Source organism: Siphateles boraxobius, unplaced genomic scaffold (assembly GCF_051911475.1).
Source record: "Siphateles boraxobius isolate OS27281-9 unplaced genomic scaffold, OSU_SipBor_1 2, whole genome shotgun sequence".
NCBI lineage: Eukaryota > Metazoa > Chordata > Actinopteri > Cypriniformes > Leuciscidae > Siphateles > Siphateles boraxobius.
Window position 1 is genome coordinate 13856025 of NW_027508810.1, and position 24649 is coordinate 13880673.

The 24649-nt window shown below is 41.6% G+C and overlaps 1 protein-coding gene across 3 annotated transcripts in view; it reads right to left on the reverse strand.

Annotated features, from left to right (window-relative positions):
- pcdh11 (protocadherin 11) overlaps positions 1-24649 on the reverse strand; it is a 205278-nt gene that overhangs the window by 175244 nt on the left and 5385 nt on the right. For 2 of the 3 annotated variants that reach the window (XM_077236016.1, XM_077236018.1), the window contains exons 2-3: positions 21577-22161; positions 11840-14326 (exon numbers count right to left, since the gene is read on the reverse strand). In XM_077236016.1, the coding sequence (XP_077092131.1) occupies positions 11840-14326; positions 21577-22116 (3027 nt within the window). In that variant the 5' untranslated portion in view covers positions 22117-22161. The remainder of the gene's footprint in view (positions 1-11839; positions 14327-21576; positions 22162-24649) is intronic. The other variant, XM_077236017.1, reaches the window with a different exon arrangement.

The window sequence follows — 24649 nt, forward strand, 5'->3', positions numbered from 1 at the left end:
TCTCTTCAGCGAGCTCTTCGCATCGCTGGATCTGAGAGAAGCCACCGCCGCCGTCGAACAGCAGACAGCCAGCTTAGGAGAGCGCTGAGGAAGCCGGCCGTCTTTGCCACCTTCAGCCATCCGTGCGAGCTACGCTATCCGGCGCGTATCCTTTACCTTGCTAATACCTATTCTAAAACCTATTCTAAAAGAGCAGCGAGTGTCTTTTTTAAGACGCCTCGCACTTCCGGCTGTGAAGCGCTTCCGCTGTCGACCCTGCGGGCTCGACTCGCAGCCTTCAACGCCCCCCGCCTCTCCTCACCGACGCGCAGCTGCCGCTCACGAGCCTCACTGCCGTCGCATCTGAGAATGACTCGCCATGTCAGTCCCCTTAGATAAGGCTACTGCAGTGGTGTATCTGGCAGCCAACGAGCCGGTAATGCAACCCGCTCACCTGCACACATCCGCCGTTCTCGCGGCGACCCAGAGAAATCTCAAGTGAGTATTATGTCAGATTAAGAATGTAAGTTACGTGCCCGCTCACGAGCGCTCACGCTTACTAACAGACACATCGCCTCCGAAAAGACGTGCGTGTTTAAGTTTATTCCCTGTCAGTCCCCTTCAAACAGGCTACTGCAGTGGTTCAATTAGCAGCCAACGAGCCGGTTTGTTGACCCTCTCGCCTGCACACAAACGCCGTTTTCACGGCGACCCAGAAAAATCTCAAAAAGAGTATTTAATGTCTGGTCCGGCTCATGCCGTCGGTGTTGTAAGTGTAATGAAAGTGCCCACGCCCCAGTGTTCACCACTACACATAAGCACTCCGAACCTCGCAGAGCACACTCTCATGAAGCGCAGAAAAGCCGCTCGAGTGTTGAATGTAAGAAATGTGTCCACAAGTCTGTGCCCACTATCAGCCCGCTCTGTTACACGATCAAGAAAGCAGGTTATGAATGTAAGTCTCGTGCCCGCCAGAGTGCGTTGACGCTTGCTAACACAAACCTCCCCCCGGGCTCTGCCCGCGCGTTTAAGTGTTATCACAAAACGCAAGGCATTAATAAAACGCTCCCCATCCATTATGATCGGGGCGTCAAATACACTTGTAAGTCTAGTGCCCGCGATCACGCTTACAGGAAGCTTTTCCGCCCGGAGCGCTGCTCGCGCGTCAAAGAGTGTAAAAAAAGAAGGTTCCCCATCCCTTATGATTGGGACATCTCACATAAATCAGCCGGTCTCGGCTTTCAGCGAGCAGCCATTGCCCAGAACCGAGAGCGCGCGCGCCGCGCTTTCGACTCCGGGTCAGTTTCACAAAAGGAAGCAGGTTATGAATGTAAGTCTCGTGCCTGCCTGAGTGCGTTCACGCTTGCTACCACTAACCTCCCCCCGGGCTCCGCCCGCGCGTTTAAGTGTTATCACAAAACGCAGGGCATTAATAAAACGCTCCCCATCCATTATGATCGGGGCATCAAATACACTTGTAAGTCTCGTGCCCGCGCACACGCGCTCAAGCTTACAGAAAGTTTTCCCGCCCGGAGCGCTGCTCGCGCGTCAAAAAATGACAAAAGACTGTTCCCCATCCCTTATGATTGGGACATCTCACATAAATCAGCCGGTTTCGGCTTTTCAGCGAGCAGCCATTGCCCAGAACCGAGAGCGCGCGCACCGCGCTTTCGGCTCCGGTTCAGTTTCACAAGCCCGCAAATGGCGGCGGTCTGAACCCGGAGGCCATTCACCCCCTAGCGGCTCACATAGCTGCGTGGGAAACTATCCCAGGGATTTCAGAATGGGTGTTGAGCACAATAAAGCAGGGCTATACACTTCAATTCATTCGCCGTCCCCCGCGCTTTCAAGCCCGGACCGCGACGATAGTGAATGCGGAAGTAGCACACCTACTTCACGCAGAAATAGCAAAGCTGCTGTGCAAAGGGGCTATAGAAAAGGTACCGCCTTCTCTGAGCGAGTCAGGCTTTTACAGCCGATATTTTCTCGTACCCAAGAAGGACGGAGCCTTCAGACCTATCCTAGATCTGAGACATTTGAACTAAGTGCTTGCGAAAAGACCGTTCAAAATGCTTACGACCAGGAAAATCCTCGCGCACGTTCGCCCGAGGGACTGGTTTATTTCTCTAGATCTGAAGTATGCCTATTTTCAGATTCAGATAGTACCCCGCCACAGGCAATTTTTGAGATTCGCCTTCGACGGTCAGGTATATCATTACACCGTCCTGCCGTTCGGCCTGTCCCTGGCACCCTGTACATTTACAAAGTGCATGGACGCGGCGCTCGCCCCCCTGAGAAGTCAGGGGCTGCGAATAATGAACTATCTGGACGATTGGCTGATATTGGCACAGTCAGAGACAGAACTGCTATCTCACAGAACAGTGCTTCTCAGTCATCTGGAAAGCTTGGGTCTCACGGTCAACTGGACCAAGAGCTCATTACTGCCCAGCCAGTCAATTTCCTTTTTAGGAATAGCACTGGACTCGGTGACCATGACGGCTCGTTTATCGACACAGCGCGCGCCGTGTTCGACACCTAGCCGCATCTTTCCAGAAGGGCAGCTTTCTCCCTTTGAAAACATTTCAAAGGATGTTGGGCTGTATGGCATTGGCTGCAGCGGTGCTCCAGCTGGGCCTACTGCGCATGCGCCCGCTCCAACGCTGCTTGAATGCTCGCGTGTCCCGCCGGGTGTCTGGCGGCCAGAAAATCAGAGTGACTCAGGCCTGCATAGCAGCTCTGCAGCCCTGGTTAGTGGCCGACTGGTACCAGCAGGGAGTAATGATGGGAACCATCTCTTATCGTAAAGTCATCTCGACAGACGCGTCCAACTCGGGTTGGAGCGCACTGTTCGAGGGCAGACCGCCTTTGGCCAGTGGTCAGACCAGGAGAAGGGTTCCTCCCGTTCATACAGGACCAGCATGTTCTTGTCCGCTCGGACAACATGTCTGTGGTATCCTATGTAAACCGTGAGGGCGGTGTCAGATCCAGAAATATCTGCAATCTGACGGAACGCCACCTTATTTGGTCTCAGATGCACCTGCGCTCGCTGAGGGCGGCGCATGTGCCTGGCCATTTGAACGACGGCCCAGACAAACTGTCCAGGGACAATGTTCCCCCAGGGGAATGGTCCCTGCACCCCAAATGGTCCAGAAACTGTGGCGCCTATTCGGCAGAGCGGAAGTCGACCTATTTGCGTCAAAAGACAACGCTCAATGCCCGACGGTCTGTTCGAAGGACGAGGACGCGCTGGCCCAGGTTTGGCCCAGCCTCCCGCTATATGCTTTCCCTACGGTCTCTCTGTTGCCACAGGTGATCAAGAGAATCAGGGAAACGCGCCACTCGGTGCTCCTCATAGCCCCGCGTTGGGAGAATCAGATTTGGTTCCCGGAACTAGCAGGGCTGTCACATACAGCTCCGTGGCCGAATCCGGTGAGGGCAGATCTCCTCTCTCAGGCTCGCGGCACGATCTGGCATCCCAATCCAGAGCGCTGGTCTCTGCATGCATGGTTGATCAACGGGTACTCGTTGCCCTGCCAGAAGGAGTGATGAACACGATCACGCAGTCTAGAGCCCCTTCCACGAGAAGGCTCTACGCGTCTAAATGGTCGGTTTTCTCTGGATGGTGCACCGACAGAGGTCTGGACCCGCAGACATGCGGGGTGGCGCATCTGCTCATCTTCCTAAAAGAGCTGTTGGATAAGGGAAGGTCCCCATCCACGCTCAATGTATACGTGGCGGCCGATGCAGCGTTCGCAGAATCGACGCACGGCCAGTCATTGGGAAGACACGAGTTGGCCATCCGCTTCCTTAGAGGAGCTAGAAGGATGAATCCGCCGTGCCCCCCGTCGGTTCCCATGTGGGATCTTTCATTGGTCCTCGAGGCCCTGAAAGCTTTTCCATTTGAACCACTAGACACCGTGGGGTTGAAAGATCTATCACTGAAAACAGTCTTTCTGACTGCACTGTCGTCAGTAAAACGTGTAGGGGACCTGCATGTGCTGTCTGTCAGCGCGTCGTGTCTTGAGTTCGGACCGAATGACTCTAAAGTCATCCTCAGACCTAGACATGGCTATGTCCCTAAAGTGATGGGCACTCCATTCAGAGCGCAAGTTATTTCGTTGTCAGCTCTCCCAGCATCTGACAGCGAAGGTGATGTGAATCTCCTCTGCCCTGTCAGAGCGCTGAGGTTTTACATTACGCGCTCCGCCTCCTTCAGGCGTTCGGAACAGCTTTTTGTTTCGTTTGGTGGGCGCACCAAGGGTCTCGCCTCCTCGAAACAGAGCCTGTCCAGATGGATAGTAGACGCTATAGCGGCCGCTTACGCGTCAAAAGGTCTGCAATGCCCTCTGGGCATCAGGGCTCATTCCACGAGAGGCGTGGCCTCTTCGTGGGCATGGTCCAGTGGAATTTCTATCCATGACATATGTGTAGCGGCGGGCTGGAGCTCCCCGTCTACCTTTGTCAGGTTTTATAACCTAGAAGTTCCTGCCTTGCAGGCTAAACTGTTGTCAGTCTGAAGGAGAGGTGTATTCTGCCCAGATCTCCTGCTCAGATCACTCTCACATGACTCAGCTCTCCTGGTTGAGCTGCACTAAGTAGGGTATGTGCCATGTGCCTATACAGACCGGCGCGCTGCTCTGTATTCCCTATGTGTGCTTATGTACAAGTGATGGCCCGCGTGGCTGGCCACCTTATTTTTTCCACTTATGGGGTTCCCCTGAAAGCTCGGGGTCTCATGTGGATGCTTGGCGCGCATGGCGTTGACAAAGTGTTCCCGTAGCGTAAGCTAAACTTACGCAATACGAGAGAACCTCTCGTAAGAGCACGATACTCGGTTACTAACGTAACCTCGGTTCTCTCTAGAGAGGGAACGAGTATTGCGTAACCGGCCGTGCTCGCGCCACGAGCGACTTCGCTTCAGTCGACGAAAACCAGGGAAGTCAGCCTACAGCCCCTAGTGTTATACGCTAAGCCACGCCCATTCTGGCGGGCTGTGACGCTATGAAGGCGCGGGCGCCCTTCATTGGGCGTGACGTCACGCCGGGCTCACTGGTAGGCTGCAGCAGTTGCCCGCAGGGCAGCCAATGAGCACGCGAGATTGCCTGCTCTAGGTCTGCTAGCTGCTGCACGGCGTTGACAAGGAATACAAAATTAAGGATCATTTTTTTGGCTTCAGTATCTCGAGAAGATGAATCTTTCCCTTAGCGTAAGCTAAACTTACGCAATACTCCTTCCCTCTCTAGAGAGAACCGAGGTTACGTTAGTAACCGAGTATCGATTTAGGTTATTTTGGGAGAAATACAAATCTACCGCACACTGCTGTTCCTACTTCAAAAATGCAGAAACACAAATACAGATTTCTATGTGAGCCCATTCAATTATTGTGTGACCCCAACTGAAAAGCTGAAATTTGATAAAAAAAAATGTTTTTAAAAAAACAGTAAAACAGTAATGATGTGAAATTGTTACAATTTATAAAATCCTATTTTAATATAAAAATGTAATATATTGCTGTGATGGCAAAGCTGCATTTTCAGCATCATTACTCCAGTCTTCAGTGTCATGTCTCACACACATTACACACACATACACTTTTTTTTTTATGCGATAGCCAAAACATCCATAAAGCCTCAGGGCAATACTGTTAATGGCAAACTTGAATTTCACATACAATTCTCTATGGCAGAAACAAATGAGAAAGAAAAAGAGAGAACAGTATTAAACGAGCAAGTAGAATATATTACTAAAGTCCGAGATGCACAAGAATTGTGGATGGGCAATTGCTGATTGCCTATAGGCAAACTAGGAAGCCGCCTAGGGCAGCAGCACAGTCAGGCTGGTAATAAAGAAAGAGTTTTATTTTAAAATTTGATGCATTCATTTATTTTTGGGACATTCATTATTGGACTCATATTTGAAAAGTTATCACAACATTAATTCTAAGTCTAAATATACTTTCCATCATTCTACCTAGTAGTGCCACTCTTGCCCTACCCCACTCATGCGGCATCGGTCTACATGCAAAACACCCTGATGTACAACCAAAAATTTCATCAAAACGAATAAAACTATCAGGACATGAATACAAAAGATGACAACTTTTACTGCTGGAGATGACTAATGATTTTGAAGCCCGACACACTTCTGAAAGGTAGGGTTATGTACCTTATGTGTTTGTGAGAGAAAGTGGGGGAGAAGTGACGTAGTTCACTTTATTGTGTGCGTAATATTTATATATGCCATATATAAATATTTATAATATTTATAACTGGTATGAAGAGCAGTGCAAGTGACAGGATTCCGGGTGAATGAGTACAGCTTGCACACCCTCGCTTCGCAGATACTAGAACTACCACCGATTTGCTGCTTTCCGTGTGTCTCTCATTGAAAATGAACTAGAGACTTGTGCTTCCACGTCCCATGTAAAACTATCTTTATGTCGAAGTGGTACTGCGGCCCACCTGGAATTATACCGCATCTTCCGGGAGATATTCTTATTATTAATATAATATGGAATTAGCATTTGCAGCTAGTGGTTGCATGCAGATTTTTTTTTTACATTGCATAATGAAAAAAAAAGTATATTCAGAAAACATGCTTGTATTTGCTTTTATTTTAGTGCAATTGAATCAATAAACAAAATCTCTAGTCTTTCACATCCATCTCAAAGATTGTGTTTAATTGTGAGAGCTAAGTGGGGGCGGCCCGACATTTTTTTGCCTAGAGCGGCAGTTGAGCTTGTGCCGGCCCTGCTGATGGGCTAAGCATTGAAGAAATTGCCTGGAGTTTGACACAACTGGAAGTAATCAATAGAGAGTGAGAGAGAGAAATTCAAGAGAGATTAATCACTTCATGAATTTCTAAAAAATGTGTTTGTTAGAAATCTAGGCACATCTGCCCTATAGCCGGTGAGATTCAAAAATGAAGTAGAATTTAAGTTATTGGAACGAGGGTGGGTAAGAGCACAAACTGTGGATTCAAGGACATCCTCTCCCATATTTTATGATGTTTTTGAAAAGCTGAATGTACCATGAAGCCTGATGCAAAGAAAATGTTTTTGACTGTGAGCCCCCTTAAGCCTGTGAGGGCATATTCATACCAATCCGAAAGAAGACGGGTTTGCAAGTTACATGAGGTTAGAATGGCGAAGCTACTGACCTCAAATACACCCCATTTCTGAATACAGAGGTCTTATAGCGTTTGATTTGACTAGCGTTCTTGCATATTCATGGCCTTGCCAGGGATCAGTCAAGTACGGTGGAATTTACTTGATCTGCCACAACTAAAGTGTGTATTCAGACAGAAGCCCCCCCACCATTGGAGGGACTGACCTCTAAAATCACTGTCTGAGAACAAGGAGTGCAAAAGATAAAAGAAAGGCAGAGATGAGTGAAAGGGGTGGGAAAGAGGTTTGTGGTGCTGAGCAGAATTCAGAATGGACCTCTGATGGTATTATGAGCCATATGGCCCATAACTATGTTGTATTTTGACAAGCTTTTCTTTGATGCTGACATCATTCCCAGCCCCCTAAGCATCCCATTGACCTTCATCAACGAGTGTTTCCTGGGAGAAATGCATCCTTTAATGGTCGCTACAAATGTTCTTGCTCCAATTCATCATGGCACATTCAGACATGATGTTTCTCAGACATCGAGATGGGGCCCCTAAAGTTAAGTAATGCTGACATTTGTGTCACTGCTTTATAGCTAACATGAGACAGCAGAGCTAATGCACCAAATATGGGGCCAACGGGTATGGGACAAGATCTGATATTCAAGATATTTCAATAGCTGGTGTCTGTCTGTCAATAATGTCTCTCAGCTGCTTTCCAAGTGTTGTTTACAGTGACTAAGTAAGAAGAAATATTAAAAACAATAGCTATTTTATGAAAGCAAAAATAAGGTTTGCTCAAAGTGGAATGCTTAGATAGTACATAAAGAGCACTTTACTTCAGAATTGAAGATGATTCAGGATCGTGTAACTTTTTTTTGAATGGGCTATTTCAATAATCTATACCTGTCAAAGCATACAGGATAACCTTAAGATGTATAGGAATAACATATCTCTAAGGCATGCACTGTTATTTAACACAATGTCTCTAAATATTGAATAGATTTAAGATTCTCCAATAGAAATATTAGAAATCATAGAAAGATCTAGTCCAAACCTGCCCTGCGGTAGGTTTTGAACTGTTCAAAGAAAGGATCAACATCTGTTCAGAAGGGAGGATTTTTGAGAATGCAATATATTACTACAGAATATCCCTGTGAATAAAATAATAATAATAATAATAATAATTAAAATAATAAAATTGAGCATATATATATATATATATATATATATATATATATATGTGTGTGTGTATATATATATATATATATATATATATATATATATATGTGTGTATGTGTATATATATATATATATATATATATATATATATATATATATATATATATTAGGGGTGACCCCGAATAATCGAAGATTCGATGCTTCGATAGGAGGAGCCTGATTCGACTACCAATCTCACGGTCGAATCTTCGCAGATGTGTTATTAAATGAGGATTATGTCATTTTGGCTATATGAGTGTGCTCAATGTCTGATTTCACATAGAACTACTGGTTTTCTGTCAATACGTTAATATACAGCCTATTATGATAATGCTGTCAATAAAAATGTGCAAAGAAAGAAGCTTTTAATAAATATTTTTGTAACGTGCGTGCAGCGTGAATAAATCCAAACACCCCGTGACAGATTTAAGTTTCACTTTCGATCCGTGACAGACAGAGGAACGTCTTGTCGGCAGGATTTAAATCTTTAAAGATGTCTGGGATAAGAAAATCTAAATGCACACCATCAGAAAGGATATTCTCCAAGGCTGGATTTTCATTTTCATCAGGAAAACCATGATCGCACTTCTGCCGGCCAACGTTAACAGGTTGGTTTTCCTCGGGACGTTCTAAAATGCTTAACGTGAAAAAAGCTTTTAAAACGCTTAAATGGCACTTTTACGTGTTTAATGTATGTATACAGTAGGCTACACACCTTAAGAAACCATTCTATGAGAAGATAAGCAGATGAACCCAGAATATGAACGCAACGCGTTTCTCCTATAGAAAATCACGTAGGCCTAAAGCTTTTTCTTTAACAGTTTTCTATGGGAGGAAAATGCTTAACGTAGCCTAGTAATAAAACGCGCTGCGTTCATATTCTGGGCTCATCTGCTTTTCTGTAGGCTATATAGTATGCTTTATTAATAAGGTGTGTACAGAATTTGATCTTTTAATATAACAGTTTTAGGACAAAGCCGTTAAGCGTTTTTCACGTTAAGCGTTTTTCACGTTAAGCGTTTTAGAATGTATTTTATCCGCGCACACAATTTGAAAAGACTCAAACGGACACAGGCCGAGTGAAAGACTGGATTTTGTTTTTTCGATCAGGTATGGGTACAAGTGATTTCAAAACATTTCTAAATTCTTCTAACATTTCTAAATTCTACGCCCCTGCTGTGAACATGTTTAGCTAAAAAGACTGCCGCTCCAGTTTAGCGTTTATTGTTGTTTCTGCAGTTAAAAAGACAAAGTTGACAATCCTGGCCATACTTTCGTTATTTTAATAATTTCTTTATTTTTATTTTATTAATTGATCACTCAGGGTGATCTAATTTAACTATCTGTGACTTGTGTTTTGAATATTTGTTCCCCTGCACTTTAGGCATTTTGCACACATTTGTTCTGCTTATTGTGGCTTGATTCTGACTTATTTCGTTTTGTATTTTTATTTATTATAAATGTATATTGTGTTCTTAATTGTTGATTATTTTTCAGTGCATCGATGTTGCGCTGTAGGCCTACTTAGAGCATGCTCATACAGGCAATTCAGCCGATTTAATTTGCATGTGAAATGCAAATCCTATCTGCAGTGTGGCCTTTCTGCAGTTATTTATGTTATTTCTTAGTTTTATTGATCCAAAATCTTTTTATACATTTTCTTCTATATCTTTGTGTGATGTTCTGTACATCGCGGCTTTAATATGTTAAAGCCCCGCCCCCTCCCCAACACCACACACATGATTCGACTATTAGTCGACTATAGGCAGGACTTGACGAATCTGATTCGACTATGAAAATCCTTAGTCGGGGACACCCCTAATATATATATATATATATATATACATATATTGATATGCTATAGTAACTATAGTATTGACAGTACAAGGCACTATCTGAATAGAATTTTTTCATAAACATTTCAAGAAGAATCTGATGCAAGGTTTTAAAACTTTCAACAAATATGTCTGCATATTTCAAAATGTACAGAAGCAGGAGGAAAATTTTGGCAGGGCAAATTACAAACCTAACCTGAATTATGTGTCATTCGATGATCTCACTATGTAAGCAGGCTTATAATGCACCATGGCAGAGCATTGCTTTTAACTGCATTTTAAAATAAAGGCCTCATGTTGAAAATGGAACATCAGCTATGTGTGGGTGTCACCTTAAATTACCATGCGCACAATGTGTCTGAGTGGATATACTGTAATTTGTAAGAAATATGCAGAGGGGGATTTTCTTCAATAAGGACAAGAGCTCACAGTGGATGACATGATATTACAGAAAAGAAAAAAAACAAGATTGACTATGATTGAATTCTAATGCTAAACAAAAACAGAAATAAATATTTTGGCAAGCTAGTTACTGTTCATGTCGATAGTGTCTTATCTAGTGTCCTAAGACTATTTACATGCTCAGTCTTGTTTGAATCTGGGCCTCTGGAGTATTGCCAAGTTATATTCCTGACCGCAGTCCTGTGCTTTCTAACCTACTCAAGAAAATGGCTATGCGGCAGACTCAATGCCTGGTCATTAAAAACATGCAGTTGATAGGTAAAATGAATGGTGTTTCAAGCTATTAGTGAATATGCTTCTATTTAAGTCTCACGGTCCCACAGCTCTGTCTTCACCTTGATCTCTCTGACCTACAATCGCACAGCTCAGTCTTCCACTCTGCAAGAAAGACCAGTTGCCGCAGCGAAGCCACCTCTCTCTCCACCCCAATTTACATTTATGTCCCTCACCTGCTTTTATTTATTAGCTGTTTTGCATTTGGCACATCTCCTCTGGAAACATAGACTAGAATACTGGTATTCAAATGAACCTTCGTCTCATTAATGCCAGCAATTTCCCTCAGAGACAACTTATAATGTTTCCTTTGGACTGAGTTCGGAATTCTATTTAAAAAATAATCATCCTTTCCCTACTATGTTACAAGTTTTAGCTCTAATGAGTAATATCAAGCATTTCTGTGGGAAACAATTGTTTCAGCAGTGTGCATCTGTTCAGTTGCGCCTGTGAAACGCAACCCTATCTTGTTTGGTTTTCTGTCAAGCATGCTTGGTTTTGGCATGTCAATCAAGAACAAACAGCTGTAATCTCAAGCTAGCACTCTTGTTTTTCGTACACACAAAAAGTTGTTTTGCTAATAATCACTCTTTAGAATTAAATGTCTAATTTGGAAAAGAAAAGAAAAATATCACATAATCAAATCTATCCAACTTGTCACTATCTTTAACAGTCTTCTCAATATGTAGAATATGTGGCATTTTTCCTACAGTATTCTTCAGTGAAGAAGCGAAATGGCATTTTTGTTAATACGAGCGCACAACCATAAAACCAACAACCTCCCAATTTTAAGTTTCAAATTTTCATTTGCGTATATCCTTGCATGCATGCATCTTTGAGCCCTTGTTGAAGCTCAGAACATGTGGCTGCCACCCTCCATTCCACATCTTTCTCACAGAAGGACAGTACAAATGGTAGCTAGAGCAGCAAGTAGTTGAAAAAAGGAAGTTATGAATTACCTGTCTGGTGTGGATTTGTCCAGGTGCCTTGAAGCTCCCTTGACAGCTGCACTCTGAAACGCTGTAGGGATCGGAGCTACTGGAGGAACATTTGGATAGTGAGTCACAGCCCACGACGAATGTGTTGTCCAGTGGGAGTTCCTGGATGACATGATGCTTCTTGGGAGCCACAGGGGTCTCTGGTTTGATCTGGAATGTTGGCTGAGGGGAAGCGGATTTGTAGTGCTTGGCTAAGTCAGGACTGTCAGGTTTGAAGGTAGTCGGTGTGGTAGCCCAGTTGTACTTTCCCATCGTCTGCTCCTCAAGTTCAACAGGGAGGTCTAAGGTGCCATTGATGTGCTCATGGGTAGGGTCATCGGACTTGGATTCCTCGATGGTTACGAAATTCAACAGCAAACTTTTTGGAGACCTCTTCTTCTTCTTCTTTTTCTTTTTAATCTGCCGACCTTCCTGGTTTGGTGATACCCACTCACCACTCTGCTTACTCTTCTGGACAACTTTGTGTCTCGGTGTCTGTCGACAGCGTACCAAAGCAGTCACAAAGATCACCAAGATAACAGTCATAGTCCCAGCAATTATGGCAATAACGACAATCACGTAGCCATTGGTCTGTGGTGTCACATCGTTGTCCCCAATGTTCCGCTCCAAGGGAGTCTCCAAACTCTTGCGTAGTTGCTCCTGGATGAATGTGGCATTAGAGACAGTATCATTCACAAACAAATGAACAAGGGCAATTGCTTGTAAGGACTCAGGCTGTCCCAAATCCTTAACCTTTACCACTAGCCTATGGAGACCTTGGTCTGTCACTATAATCTTCTCTTGCAGAGTAATGTTGCCTGTCGTTTTGTCAATGGCAAACAATCCTCTCGGCGACCCTCCAATAATACTATACTGCAGCTCTGCATTCATTCCTGTGTCATTGTCAATGGCAAACACTCTGGTCACCACAGATCCAGGGCTGGTGGTTGAAGGTACTAGATCATAGGAGTAGTTTGAGGAAGGGATGACAAACACCGGTCGATTGTCATTCACATCAACAACATTTATGGTGACCTTGGCATATGAGGTGGTTTGCATTTGACCTGCGTCCACAGCCTTGACAACAAATGTGTAGGAACTTTGTTGCTCCCTGTCGAAGGTAATGTTTGGTTTGATCACCCCGGTTTTTGGGTCAATGATGAAATTGTCCTTTCCATTTATGATCGAGAGGGTGACGACTGCATTGTCGCCTGCATCTGCATCCGTGACAGTGATCAAACCAACTGTTCCATACAAAGGCAGGTTCTCAGGCACATAGAAGTTGTACTCGGGATGGGTAAAGGCTGGACTGTTATCATTTTGGTCTTGGACTATTAGCTTTATGGTGACGTTGCTTTGAAGAGCAGTATAACCATTGTCCCTGGCAATGACTGTAAATGAATATTTCTCCTGCTTCTCTCTATCCAACCTTTTGACAACAGAAAGGATACCAGACCGGGGATCTATGTTAAACCCATCAGGAGCATCTGGCCCAAGACTGTAAATAATAAGGGCATTAGAACCACTGTCTGCATCTGTTGCACTGATTTTTATCAACTGTGTGCCAGGGTCATTGTTTTCTGGAATGGATAGCTGTATTTCAGGTTGAGGGAAAACTGGGACATTGTCATTCTCATCCTTGATTTTAATCAGAACCATTGCCGAAGTGTTCAAAGGAGGTTTCCCAGAGTCAGATGCGACTATCCTAATCGCATACTCGCGAGTGGTCTCAAAATCTAAGGGTGCGGCAGTTTCAAGCAAGAACTGGTCATTGAAGACTGGCTTCAGTCTGAAAGGTACATCATGATCAGTGTAACAAGTTACTTTACCATTCAGATCTGCATCTCTGTCTGTCACAGTAATTAGAGCTATTTTTGTGTTAAGGGGGGCATTTTCAGACAACAGCACAGTGCCATTAACTAGATTAATTATATAACGGGTGTCTATAGCGGGGACATTGTCATTAATGTCTGTTACATTGACTATCACTGTAGCCCTTGAAGGGGTAGAGCTTCCGTCACTGGCCAGCACTATAAGCTTGTGCACTGGGTTGACTTCCCTGTCCAATGTCTGCTTGACGGTAATCAGTCCAGTTGTGCTGTCAATAGCAAAATGTCGTTTGGTGGCAGGGGAGATTTGGTTGCTGAAGGAGAAGTGAATCTGAGCATTGGACCCCAGATCAGCATCTGTGGCATGAAGGTGAGTGACAGATGTTCCCATTGGGGCATTCTCAGGAACGTTTACCTCCACCTCGCTGTCCTTGAACAACGGCCGATTGTCATTCACATCTGAGACAGTCACCTGAAGAATGGCTGTGCTGGACTTTGGAGGTGTGCCACCATCCTCAACTTTAATTTTCATCACAAAGGTGTCCTTCGTCTCCCGGTCGAGACTCTGCTGGACTATGAGTTGAGGCCATTTGTCTCCTTCAGGCGTCTCAATGATGTCCAGGCCAAATTCGCTCACACTCTGGAAAATACAGTAAAAAAAAAAAGTCTTGTAAAGAGTTTGCAGTATATTTAACCAAAAACAGTAAATTTTTAAAGTGTTTAGTTAAGTGTCAGTTAGAGGACACCTCCACTTAATGTTTGTTTGAACTAAAAATCCCATGTTGCATTTTTCCGTCTGCTTCATATGTTATTGCTGTTGTTGTTGTTGTTGTTGTGCACATTACTAGTTTTTCTTAATGTATGTCAGAACTTACAGACACAAGTAAGAAACATACAAATACAAATGTGTCATTTATTCTGGCTTTTAACAGATGTTGGCTTCAGCTTCAGCATTAAACCTTGGGGTTAAAGTTCTTTAATGCTATGAGAAACTGCACAAGGTCTTCAAAATATTTACTGAAAAATCCCATCCGGGGGATATTATCCTATAAAGAAAAAAAAAACTGGATCCCCACACAGTAAACAGTTCCATCGAGCAGCTGAAAACTAAAATATGTGCCATAAACGATGCACTGAACACTGTTTCTCCCACCAAAGTAAATAGGTCTAAGATGTGGTAAACAAAAATTTGCTGGACAGGAAATTACCTTGTGTCATTCCATATTTACCTGATGCACATATTCCTGTACTAAATATTACAGCAAGCCTTTAATTTACCCTCATGAATTTTTTTTTTTTTTGCTCCCTGACCTTTACGGATTCCTTAATAAGCACACTTAGTTTTTTGTTTTTTTTTGTATTATAAAACCATTTGCCAGTCTGACATTAACATTCAAAAACAACATTTTCTACCAACCAATACAAGTAACAAAGCCACAGTGCATCTCATAACAGTATAATAATGAAACAGTGAGTGCTAGTCCAATCCTCTGGTGTATTCTGTTTTGCTGCACACAACTTATTGTTTTACCCAACTAGCAAGACTCTGATTTAGTGTATGGAAGACAACTTGTGCAGTTTCAAGTACATATGTGAGCAAAGCAAAGGAGTAAAAGAGATAAGCTTCCATTTTAAACATACTGCAAGACCACCACAGATTAAAGAAAAGGAAAAACCTGAACATAAAAAAAAATAAAATAAAAATTCTCCCGACAAGGAGCTAAATCTAGGCAACAGCAAAGCCTGAGGAAAATGAAAACAAATGCATAGGTAATCCCCATGAGAGACCAGCTTTGACTGTTTAAAATAATTGCCTTCCTACCAAAACTAGCCCTAATATGTATTATTACAGATCAGGCTACATGGTACGGCAAAACATCACATATATTCTATATTTCCATGATTGGCGAGCGAGGGAGACAGGGGAACAGTGCCTGAATGAGAGTCAAGCACATTTGTGAAACAAAGAGGCTCTTTGAAGCTCTTTCAGTCAAAAACATTTTCATGCTAGAACAAGAAGAAGCAACTTCCTTAAGAGATAAGCTTCCTGCCACACATAAAGCTGGGAAAGATTACTCTGTCTAGGCACATATTTCAAATGTGATTACGATATTTATATGCATTTCTCATGCTATGGGTAATATTGAGTCATTTAATCTGGCACTAACAAACCACTTTTTATCAGCACAATGCATGCAGCTACAATTTAAAATAAACTACAATTTATTTATTTGGTTGACAAAGTAAGCTTTGTACATGCTAAAATCATGTAACATCCCCCTTTGGTGGTTCTTGGCACACTTTTGTGACCATCTGTGGTCTACTATCAGTACTACCAACACATGCGAAAACACACATATCAAGACTCATCCAAGACATAATTAACATTAAAAACAGAAAGGTTATAAAAGGAATAATTTGCAGAACAGCACTTCCATATACAGTCAACACAAATCAAAAAAGCTGACTGCCGTGGAGATGTTAATATGAGAATCAACACAACAATCTGTGAGAAGCGGATCTGTTTGGTGTGCTTTTGGTTACAATAAATTGGGTTACATTTTGTCCATTACAAATACATGCATGGTGACCAAAATGCCTGTTTTTTTGTTTGTTTTTTACTAATTATATATGACTCTTTTAGATTTATTCAGGGAGATAAAACACAGTTAAGCTAATGAGTCTGGTTTTAAAATGACTAGCAATGAGGGGATCAATCATAATTTTTCAAGTCAGGCCCATAGAAAATGAGGCTGGGGAATTCTGATTATCTTTAGACGGACTCAGGTAGAGTCAAATAACATGAATCACAGGCCTATGGGAAGTGACAAATGTCTGAAATCAATACAGGTAGTGCATAAGAATCTACATATTCATACCAACTAAACTGTAGAGCATTATGATGGACACATGGGATAAATCTCTTTCGTTCGAGTAAAATACTGACTGGGGATGATACTGGAAGTTAGACAATGACAAATTTTTTTTTAAACTGAACCAATTGTCTAGTGCAATCAAGAAATATATGCAAAAGCATATGTCAGTTATAAATAACAGAAAAGAGAGCGGTACCCTAACAGTAGAATATCAAACCTCAATGGGCTTCATTTTGCATAGTTCAACCCGAGAGTTTCTCTCAGCTTTGCAGACTGGCCGAAGAATCTGTTGTATGAATCAGTGAGATAACCTTCTACAGCAACAACTCAGAATGAACTCAGTACCAACAACTGAGAAACTGAATATTTTAGACCATTGTATCGTTGCATGCTGCAACGTGATCTCATGAGAATACGTGTGTATTTTACGTTTAGTGTAGTTCTACCACACGTACATTTACTTACGTTTTATACACTCAGAAACGTATTATACTGATGTATTTACAGCACTAAAACGTAACATATTTACGTATTGACAGCACAAAAACGTAAAATATTTACGTATGGACTCTACCGACGTACACATTTTTACCTTTTCCTATTTATGCTTATTAAAATCGTGGCACTATAATGTTTTGACTCTATTGCATTTAAATTATCAATTACGTTTTTAGTCGCATTTATTAAATTCAGTTTACTCATTTAAGAAATAGCACTAATAACATTTCACTCTGTTCGTGCCTTCTGCTGCAAACTCGTTTCAGAGGATTAGCCTAACGTTAACTTACATGGTGCTAAACAAGACTACACTTTAAACCCTTAAAAATAACGTTACCTTCTTAAATGTTTTAACCATTTTGTAATATAGTTTATTTACCGTGAGACACAAAATGCATTTTCTCCTATAGAACCATAATACACCAAAACACAACATAAATTCACAAAAGACATACATTTTATTAGCTTGATGTAATCCAAATCTTTAGAATCCATACGTTTGCAAGAAACAGATCCAAATTCAGCCCTGTATCCAGCGATCTTCATCTCCATTCTCATCAGCGACCGTAAACGTCAAATCCCGCGCTCGTGGTGAGGTGAATTCAAATAAAAAAATTGCGCCCTCAAGAAGCGTTACGACATGTTTTACGGCAGGGATATAAAAACGCTTATTGGCTCTCGCCTGGTTCGTCACAAATTGCGACATTCCGTGTTCCAATTGGTGTGCTACATTTGAAATGAAGAAGCACGCGCGCCTTGACAGTGCGAGCCGAAACCGGATTAACATTTTCATGGATTAATAACTTAATTTTTACTCAGAGAGGACTGCGACTGCAACACATAATGATGTGAATGACTTTTGGTACCGGTTTTGACATTTTCGCAATAAATAAATTATTGTGATTATAATTGTCTGTCTGTTATGTTTTTCTTCATAATTGTAGCCTACTTATGGAATGGTTATGGGTAGGTTTAGGGGTAAATTAGGAGTAGGATTATTGGCTCAAAATATATTTTAATGCTATATTGTTAATAAAACTGCCATTCCCCTACACACCTCTGTCCATTACGTTTTATCCTTTTTATATTCTGTATAAATTGGGTATGTTTAGGTTTAGGAGTAGGGTTAAGGGATCTCACATTTATCTATAAAATGGTAAAAAGGGAAATTATACAGATATCTTTATGATATGAAATATACGTAAATAGTTAACGTGTTGTAGCTGAAAAACGTAATTATGTTACATTTAAATGTTGCAGATACGTCCATATTATCCGTTTCAGCATCTATGAAACGTACAAAAAAGTACGTTTTCTATGTTTGAAAAAAAAACGTATTAATACCTACGTTTTAACAATGAGACCAGGCTGCATTGTGTTATAACACAGAAAAAAGTAATACATGAATATCAGACAACATATGATGACATAAATAATATGCACATTAAGCTGTATGAAAATGTTGTCACCTTTTTTATTTTACAACCAGTACCCACTATTATCAAATTTAATCAGATTTGAGACTGAGACCAAAACACAAGCGTTGTCTCCTAGTTGGGTCAAACTTTGGCTGAAGAATCAGCCAAAAATTAGGTCCAAATGAAACCTGGAACCAACTGACAGCCAGTAATGTGATTAGAATCTGCTACAATTTCCCCAGCGTCCACTATTGTCCAGAACACTCCCAGAAATCAGATTACCTTAACCACTCACCTTTAAAGTTGTTTCACTTTTACTCAGACTGATTCTCAAGGGAGTAAAATTACAAAACATTTGGTTTAATTAGCATATTCTCTCATAAGATAATTGATATAATTATTCTTATTTATTTTATATAGAAGATCGACGGCACTGACCTACCAAGAACCGAGATATTTAAGTATCATGGCTAAATGATTGCAGTTGATGGAAGTCTGAACCATGAAGCCACTGCGCGAGTCAACGCTGCCAGGCTGAAGTGATGCACGACGACCAGGTTCACTTGCGATAGGAAGACCATTCACCGCCTCAAGTCGAAGATACTGTCATTTGTCCTGTTGCTCTTTATGGTGATGAGTGTCGGGCCGTGACGAAAGATGTAGAACGCCGTTTCTGTGTCATGGAAACAAAAATGCTGCGATGGATCTCAGGCATCACACTCTTCGACCACGTCTGTAATGATGATATTCGGCAACGGTATGGTGTTACCTTAATATCTGACAAGCTACATGAAGCCCGGCGTCGGTGGTAAGGCCATGTCCTGCGCGCTGACCATACAACGCTTGCCAAAATGGGCTTCCAGCTGGAAGTCAGCGGAAAGTGACCAAAGGGACGACCGAAGCAGCGGTGGCTCGACACGCTGCACAACGGTCTCAAGCTTACTGGTTTGCACCCCGATCAAGCCGACGATTGCATCTAATGGGTCCAGCGATCATAGAAAAGCAGACCCTGATAATATGCGGGATAAACGCTAAAGAAAAAGAAGACGACGATGATTCTTATTTATTTTATACTGCAACCGATTCCTGGGTAACTAACCTTTTGTGGAAAGAGTCAGAAAACTTCAAGTCAACTTCAGGAACAACAATAACTTTGTTCAAAGAGGACGATATATTTCTCAAGAATCAATATGAAGCCTTTGTGGTGCAACATTCATAGAAACTCTTTATGGCATGTTACTTGTCAGCCCTTGATCATTAATGCATCATTCAACTGGCTCTACTCATTGTCTTCAACTGAAATAACTGGAGAAGTGAGAACTTAAAAAATAAAATAAAAATCACATTTTCAATAAATTATTTAAGCTGAGCTAGTTTATTTTCCATTTCAAATCAGAATCAGGCACAGATGAAAACCAAAATACTCATAAATTATTGAAATGAAATGATAACGTTAACGCTGACCTTAACTCACCAAATAAGCAATCCAATGGATACTTTCTTTTCTTAAGTTTCCACTGTGCCGCAGATCTAAAATGACATTAATAACAGTCCCAGGTGATTAAAAACACACAAATGGCTTCAAAAGAGAGAAACTACTTTCTTAATGTGAGGTTAGAGTGCTTAAATGGCAGGGTAAAAATAACAATGAGTTGGGTGGAACCCACAACAGAAAAGTCAATATCCTCATCCCATGAGCCTGATCTGATCCACATGGCTCCAGATAGGACTTGTAAAGAGGTTCTCTTTAAGTGATAAAAATCTCTTCTAATGGAAAGCACTCCTCCAGCCATGCATGGTATTACTTTCTTAGGCTGACCTTGATAGTATCCAGAGGTGCTTCGGTGCATCGTTCCAGGTGACATGGCAACACTAATGCTGATGGAACAATTAATATGGCACCACAATTAAAACCAGGGTAGGCAATAACGGCCCTCTGTTTCATAAGTGAGGGCTTCCTCCTTAGGGGACATGACTGGAATGAGTAAAGAGCAGAAGAGGGATTGCTATCAGAGCTCTTTCAAAGCTATGTGCGCAGCAGCTGTGGCCCACAATGCTAATCGTGCAGCTCCATGCTGACGGTGAGCCGGTCTAAACCATTACTGTGTGGGAGCTTCAGAGATTCGTACTCTCATAGGACCATGCACACGCAGTCCAAGAGGTGGATTCATGGCCAGATGCTGCTTGTGGGATGCTTTCAACAACCTCAGAGGATGAAACATATCCTCCCTTTCCATTTCTGTTTACTTAGATCTACCCTTACAAACTCGCATGCATGATTCATAAAAAGAAACACTACACTTGCAGATGAAGAACAAATGAAATCATCTAAAAGGAAACCTTTACATATTTATTGTAATTTTATGGTCACTGGTCATTTTCCAAGTACAGGCAGTCAAAAGAGCCGCAGCAGGATTGGCAGAGAGAGAGAGAGAGAGAGAGAGAGAGAGAGAGAGAGAGAGAGAGAGAGAGAGAGAGAGAGAGAGAGAGAGAGACTATTTAAAAATGCAAATTGGTAACTTAATCAGACATGAAAAGCAAGGATTCGGCTAATTCTCAAAAGAAAAGGTACAAATTACTCTATTCACACTTTAATGACAGTCTTGGGCACTTTGTTTCAGTCACACAGTATTTGAATTTTAATTAAAATACAGGGCGATCTTTCTAGGGAATACCCGTTCTTTCATTGAACTATGTTGTTGCAATCTTCTGCTTTTTGTGTGCTTAGTGACTTTTTACCACTTCTCAGCTGATTTGCCCCTCTGACACTGTATAAAAAGCTAAGTTAAATTCACATGCAACATATCTGATACTGTATATAATTTAATAACATGCATATCATTATCCTACTTTCCAGTTTGAGCAGACTATATTAAGCCTCTGAGAACATTACGCTAGTTTCTCAGAACACCCCATTGTTCATATCTATCTCAGTGCAATTACCAACTTACCTTAAACAAAACAGAGGACATTACTTTTAAAACCTTGAGCCAAAAAACATATTTTTTATTGCTTACTATGCTATTTTTATTCTGAACATTAAGGATCCATTAACTGGCAGCGTCACATAATAAAACACAGCTGAATGTTGAACTCACCTTGACAAGCTCGTAGTGTTGAATCCCATTGATTCCTATATCAGGGTCAAATGCAGAAGGGACAGGGTAGCGACTGTTGATGGCTGTGTTTTCTGGAATGGAGATGTTGATGACCGTCGATTGGAAGAGCGGGGCATTGTCGTTGATGTCTTCGATTAGGAAGCGTATCTTGACCAGTCGGAAAATCTCGTCTGGTAGCACGGCAACCTCGATCTCGTAAAAGCAGCGTTTCTCATTGAAGACTCCGGAGCAGAGTTTCTCACGGTCGATGCGATTGGCTGTGGTGAAAATCTCTCCTGTGCTGGCTTCTACCTTGACCAAAGGCACATCACCTGTCTTGTAGACAGGTTTAAACTGCAGTGCTGAAGACAGTTTAATGTCTGGATCTAGGTTCAAGTTTAGGTCTTTGCGCAGGTTTCCGATGCGCACATTCTCTGGCTGCTCCTCTTTTACTATGTAGTCCTTCTCTTGAGCCCGGCACATCAAGAATAGGCAGGTGAGTAAAACCACCAGAACATGGGCCTCACTTGCCAAGTCCATACTCAGAGTAGGTGCTGCACTCTCTTCAAAGATCTGCAAGGTCTGCTAGAGGAAGAAAGATGGGAAAAGAGAAAGATGGTCATATTCACAACTATGAAACAGTTTTGCTACAAATAGCTTTTTGATCCTTTGGCTTCTTTGAAAGATTAAAGAGAGAGTTCAGTCACGTATTTATAAAAATCCTGTTCATTTTCTCACTCTCATGTCCTTCCAAACGTATGACACAGAAGTTAACACACACACACAAAAAGGAATTTTTTGAAAAATGTGCTGGTTCCTTTTTTTCATCCATTTATAATAATAATGGGGGAGGTCAGTCATGTTTATGAGAGTTGCAATGTGAAAAAGTTACTTTTGAGTTTGAACGTTTTTAAACAAATCAGCTGATAGTTTACAAAACTGATGTGAATAATTTGTTCACGAACTGATCCGGTTTTCAAGTTCTCACTGTATGTCATCTTACTGAATCGGTGATTCAAACGTAGCAGTGAGCAGATCGGTTTTATGATACTTGTATGGTTCTTTGCATCTTTTTTAAAGCTTGAAAGCAAGACAACATATTTGCAATGAAGCTTTTAAGCAAAAATATTTCAACATCTGAAAACAAGACTAAAGACACAAAATGACAAAAGATCCTTGTTTTCATAGAAAATGCAAACTACTGAGGTTTTTCTGCAAAATGAGAAAATGAGAGGGAAAAAACAATTTGCCAATGTAGTAAGAAAGATAACTGCACAGAAAATATTTTTTTTTTTCTAAAGTATAAAGTAACATGTATTCTAAAGAAAGAAAGAAAGTCATACAGGTTTGGAACGGCATGAGGGTGAGTAAACAACACAGTTTACATTGCTGGGTGAACTATCCCTTTAACCTTTTTTTTCATTTGTTGTTTAGGCAAAAGGAAAAATAAGCTGTTTTAACAATATGAATCATTGTTTAAAATGGTCAGATGCTACCAAATACAGCATGCAACTGTATTAGAGAGGCTCTCAAGATTTCAGACTGCAGATAATGGACTTTTGTATGCCATTGGCAACCCTCAACAGAACTAAAATGCATGATATCAGATTACAGTATGTTGATATTTTGAGTAGTCAAGGGTAAGTAGGAATTTTATTATTTAAAGTTTACGAATTGAAATACATAGGCCCACAATGACTGTCAATAACCATCAGAAGAATAGCACAAAGCCATAATTCAAAAGCACCAAGACATGATTTATGAATTCAGTGTTTCATTTCAGTGTTTGTTGCCAACTTGCTCGATGGCCACACAAATCCTGTCAGGGCATTATATAAATAAAAGTAGCCAGAGGGCTGAGGCTTTCACAATGTGCCAACAACTCAACTAGGTCACAGAGCACTGGTGGTGGAGATGCCTAACACTTCCAGACTCTGGGTTCTGTTAGTGTACAGAGTTGTCCATGCAGTGCTATTTCTGTTTGAATATAGTGCCCTTAACCTTAACAACATCAGAAACTCCACACTGAGGTTGACTTTGTTTTAAATTAAATTGATCGTAAAAACAACTATATGGATAATTAATAAGTTACACTTTATTTTCCAAAGCAGGAATATCCAATGTAGATTTAGTAAATTAATGAATTAATATTCAGATATATGTTCAGATATAGCATGTTACTTACTATAGCCACTGAGAAAAAAAAATCACACCATTATGTTTTTGAAATGGGATATGGAATACTGTTAGCAATGACATTTGTCAAGCCATTAATGTGTAATTTGTATGTGCCAAAAGGCTGTTTGTTTAAAAACAAAGCTGAACGCAGCAGAGAAACATGATCGTGTACCTTGAAGATGTGCTTCACACATCAAAAATTCATCACAAAGGCTCATTTTTTTTAAACACATAGAGAGTTGAAGGCCCCATTTTTTTAGCCGCTCAAGTCTCGGCTGTCAGCGAGATGTTCTGTTTTTCACAGTGAACACGCCGGCTGGACTGTAGGGACTCATTAAAGGTTTGTTGGGCAGACGTTCAACACTCACAGTATTTACATGACAGTGATCAATGACCAGCTTACTATCTGCACATATTATCAGACTGTTATGTTGTTCTTTGAAGAAGGTAGTGAAAAATTATTTGATTTGTTTTAGAAGATTGCACCATTTTTGAGTCGGCGAGAGCAAAGCAATTACTATTCACCTACTGTACTCTGATAAGCCTGAAAGAGTCCAAGGCAGTCTCTAACAATGCATAATGAGGAGGACTTACTGGCTAAGGAGTGCATTGCAGAGTAGTGCATAAAAGATGAAAAGACGATCTACATCTAAATAACCACAACTGACATTAAGTATAATGTGGACAGGCCTTTAAAACACCCAAGAAGGGCGACGGGTCTCTCGCACTGCGCGTTCCATTGCATCTTTAGGTAATCAGTTTACTGTCAACAATAACGAATCGCACCGTCCCAGGGAGAGTGAACACTGATGAACCGGTATAACCCAAAATAGCACCAAAGTGTGTAGGCAATGTAAGCTCTAGCTCTCAGTAAGTGATGTCTGGCATTTTGTAT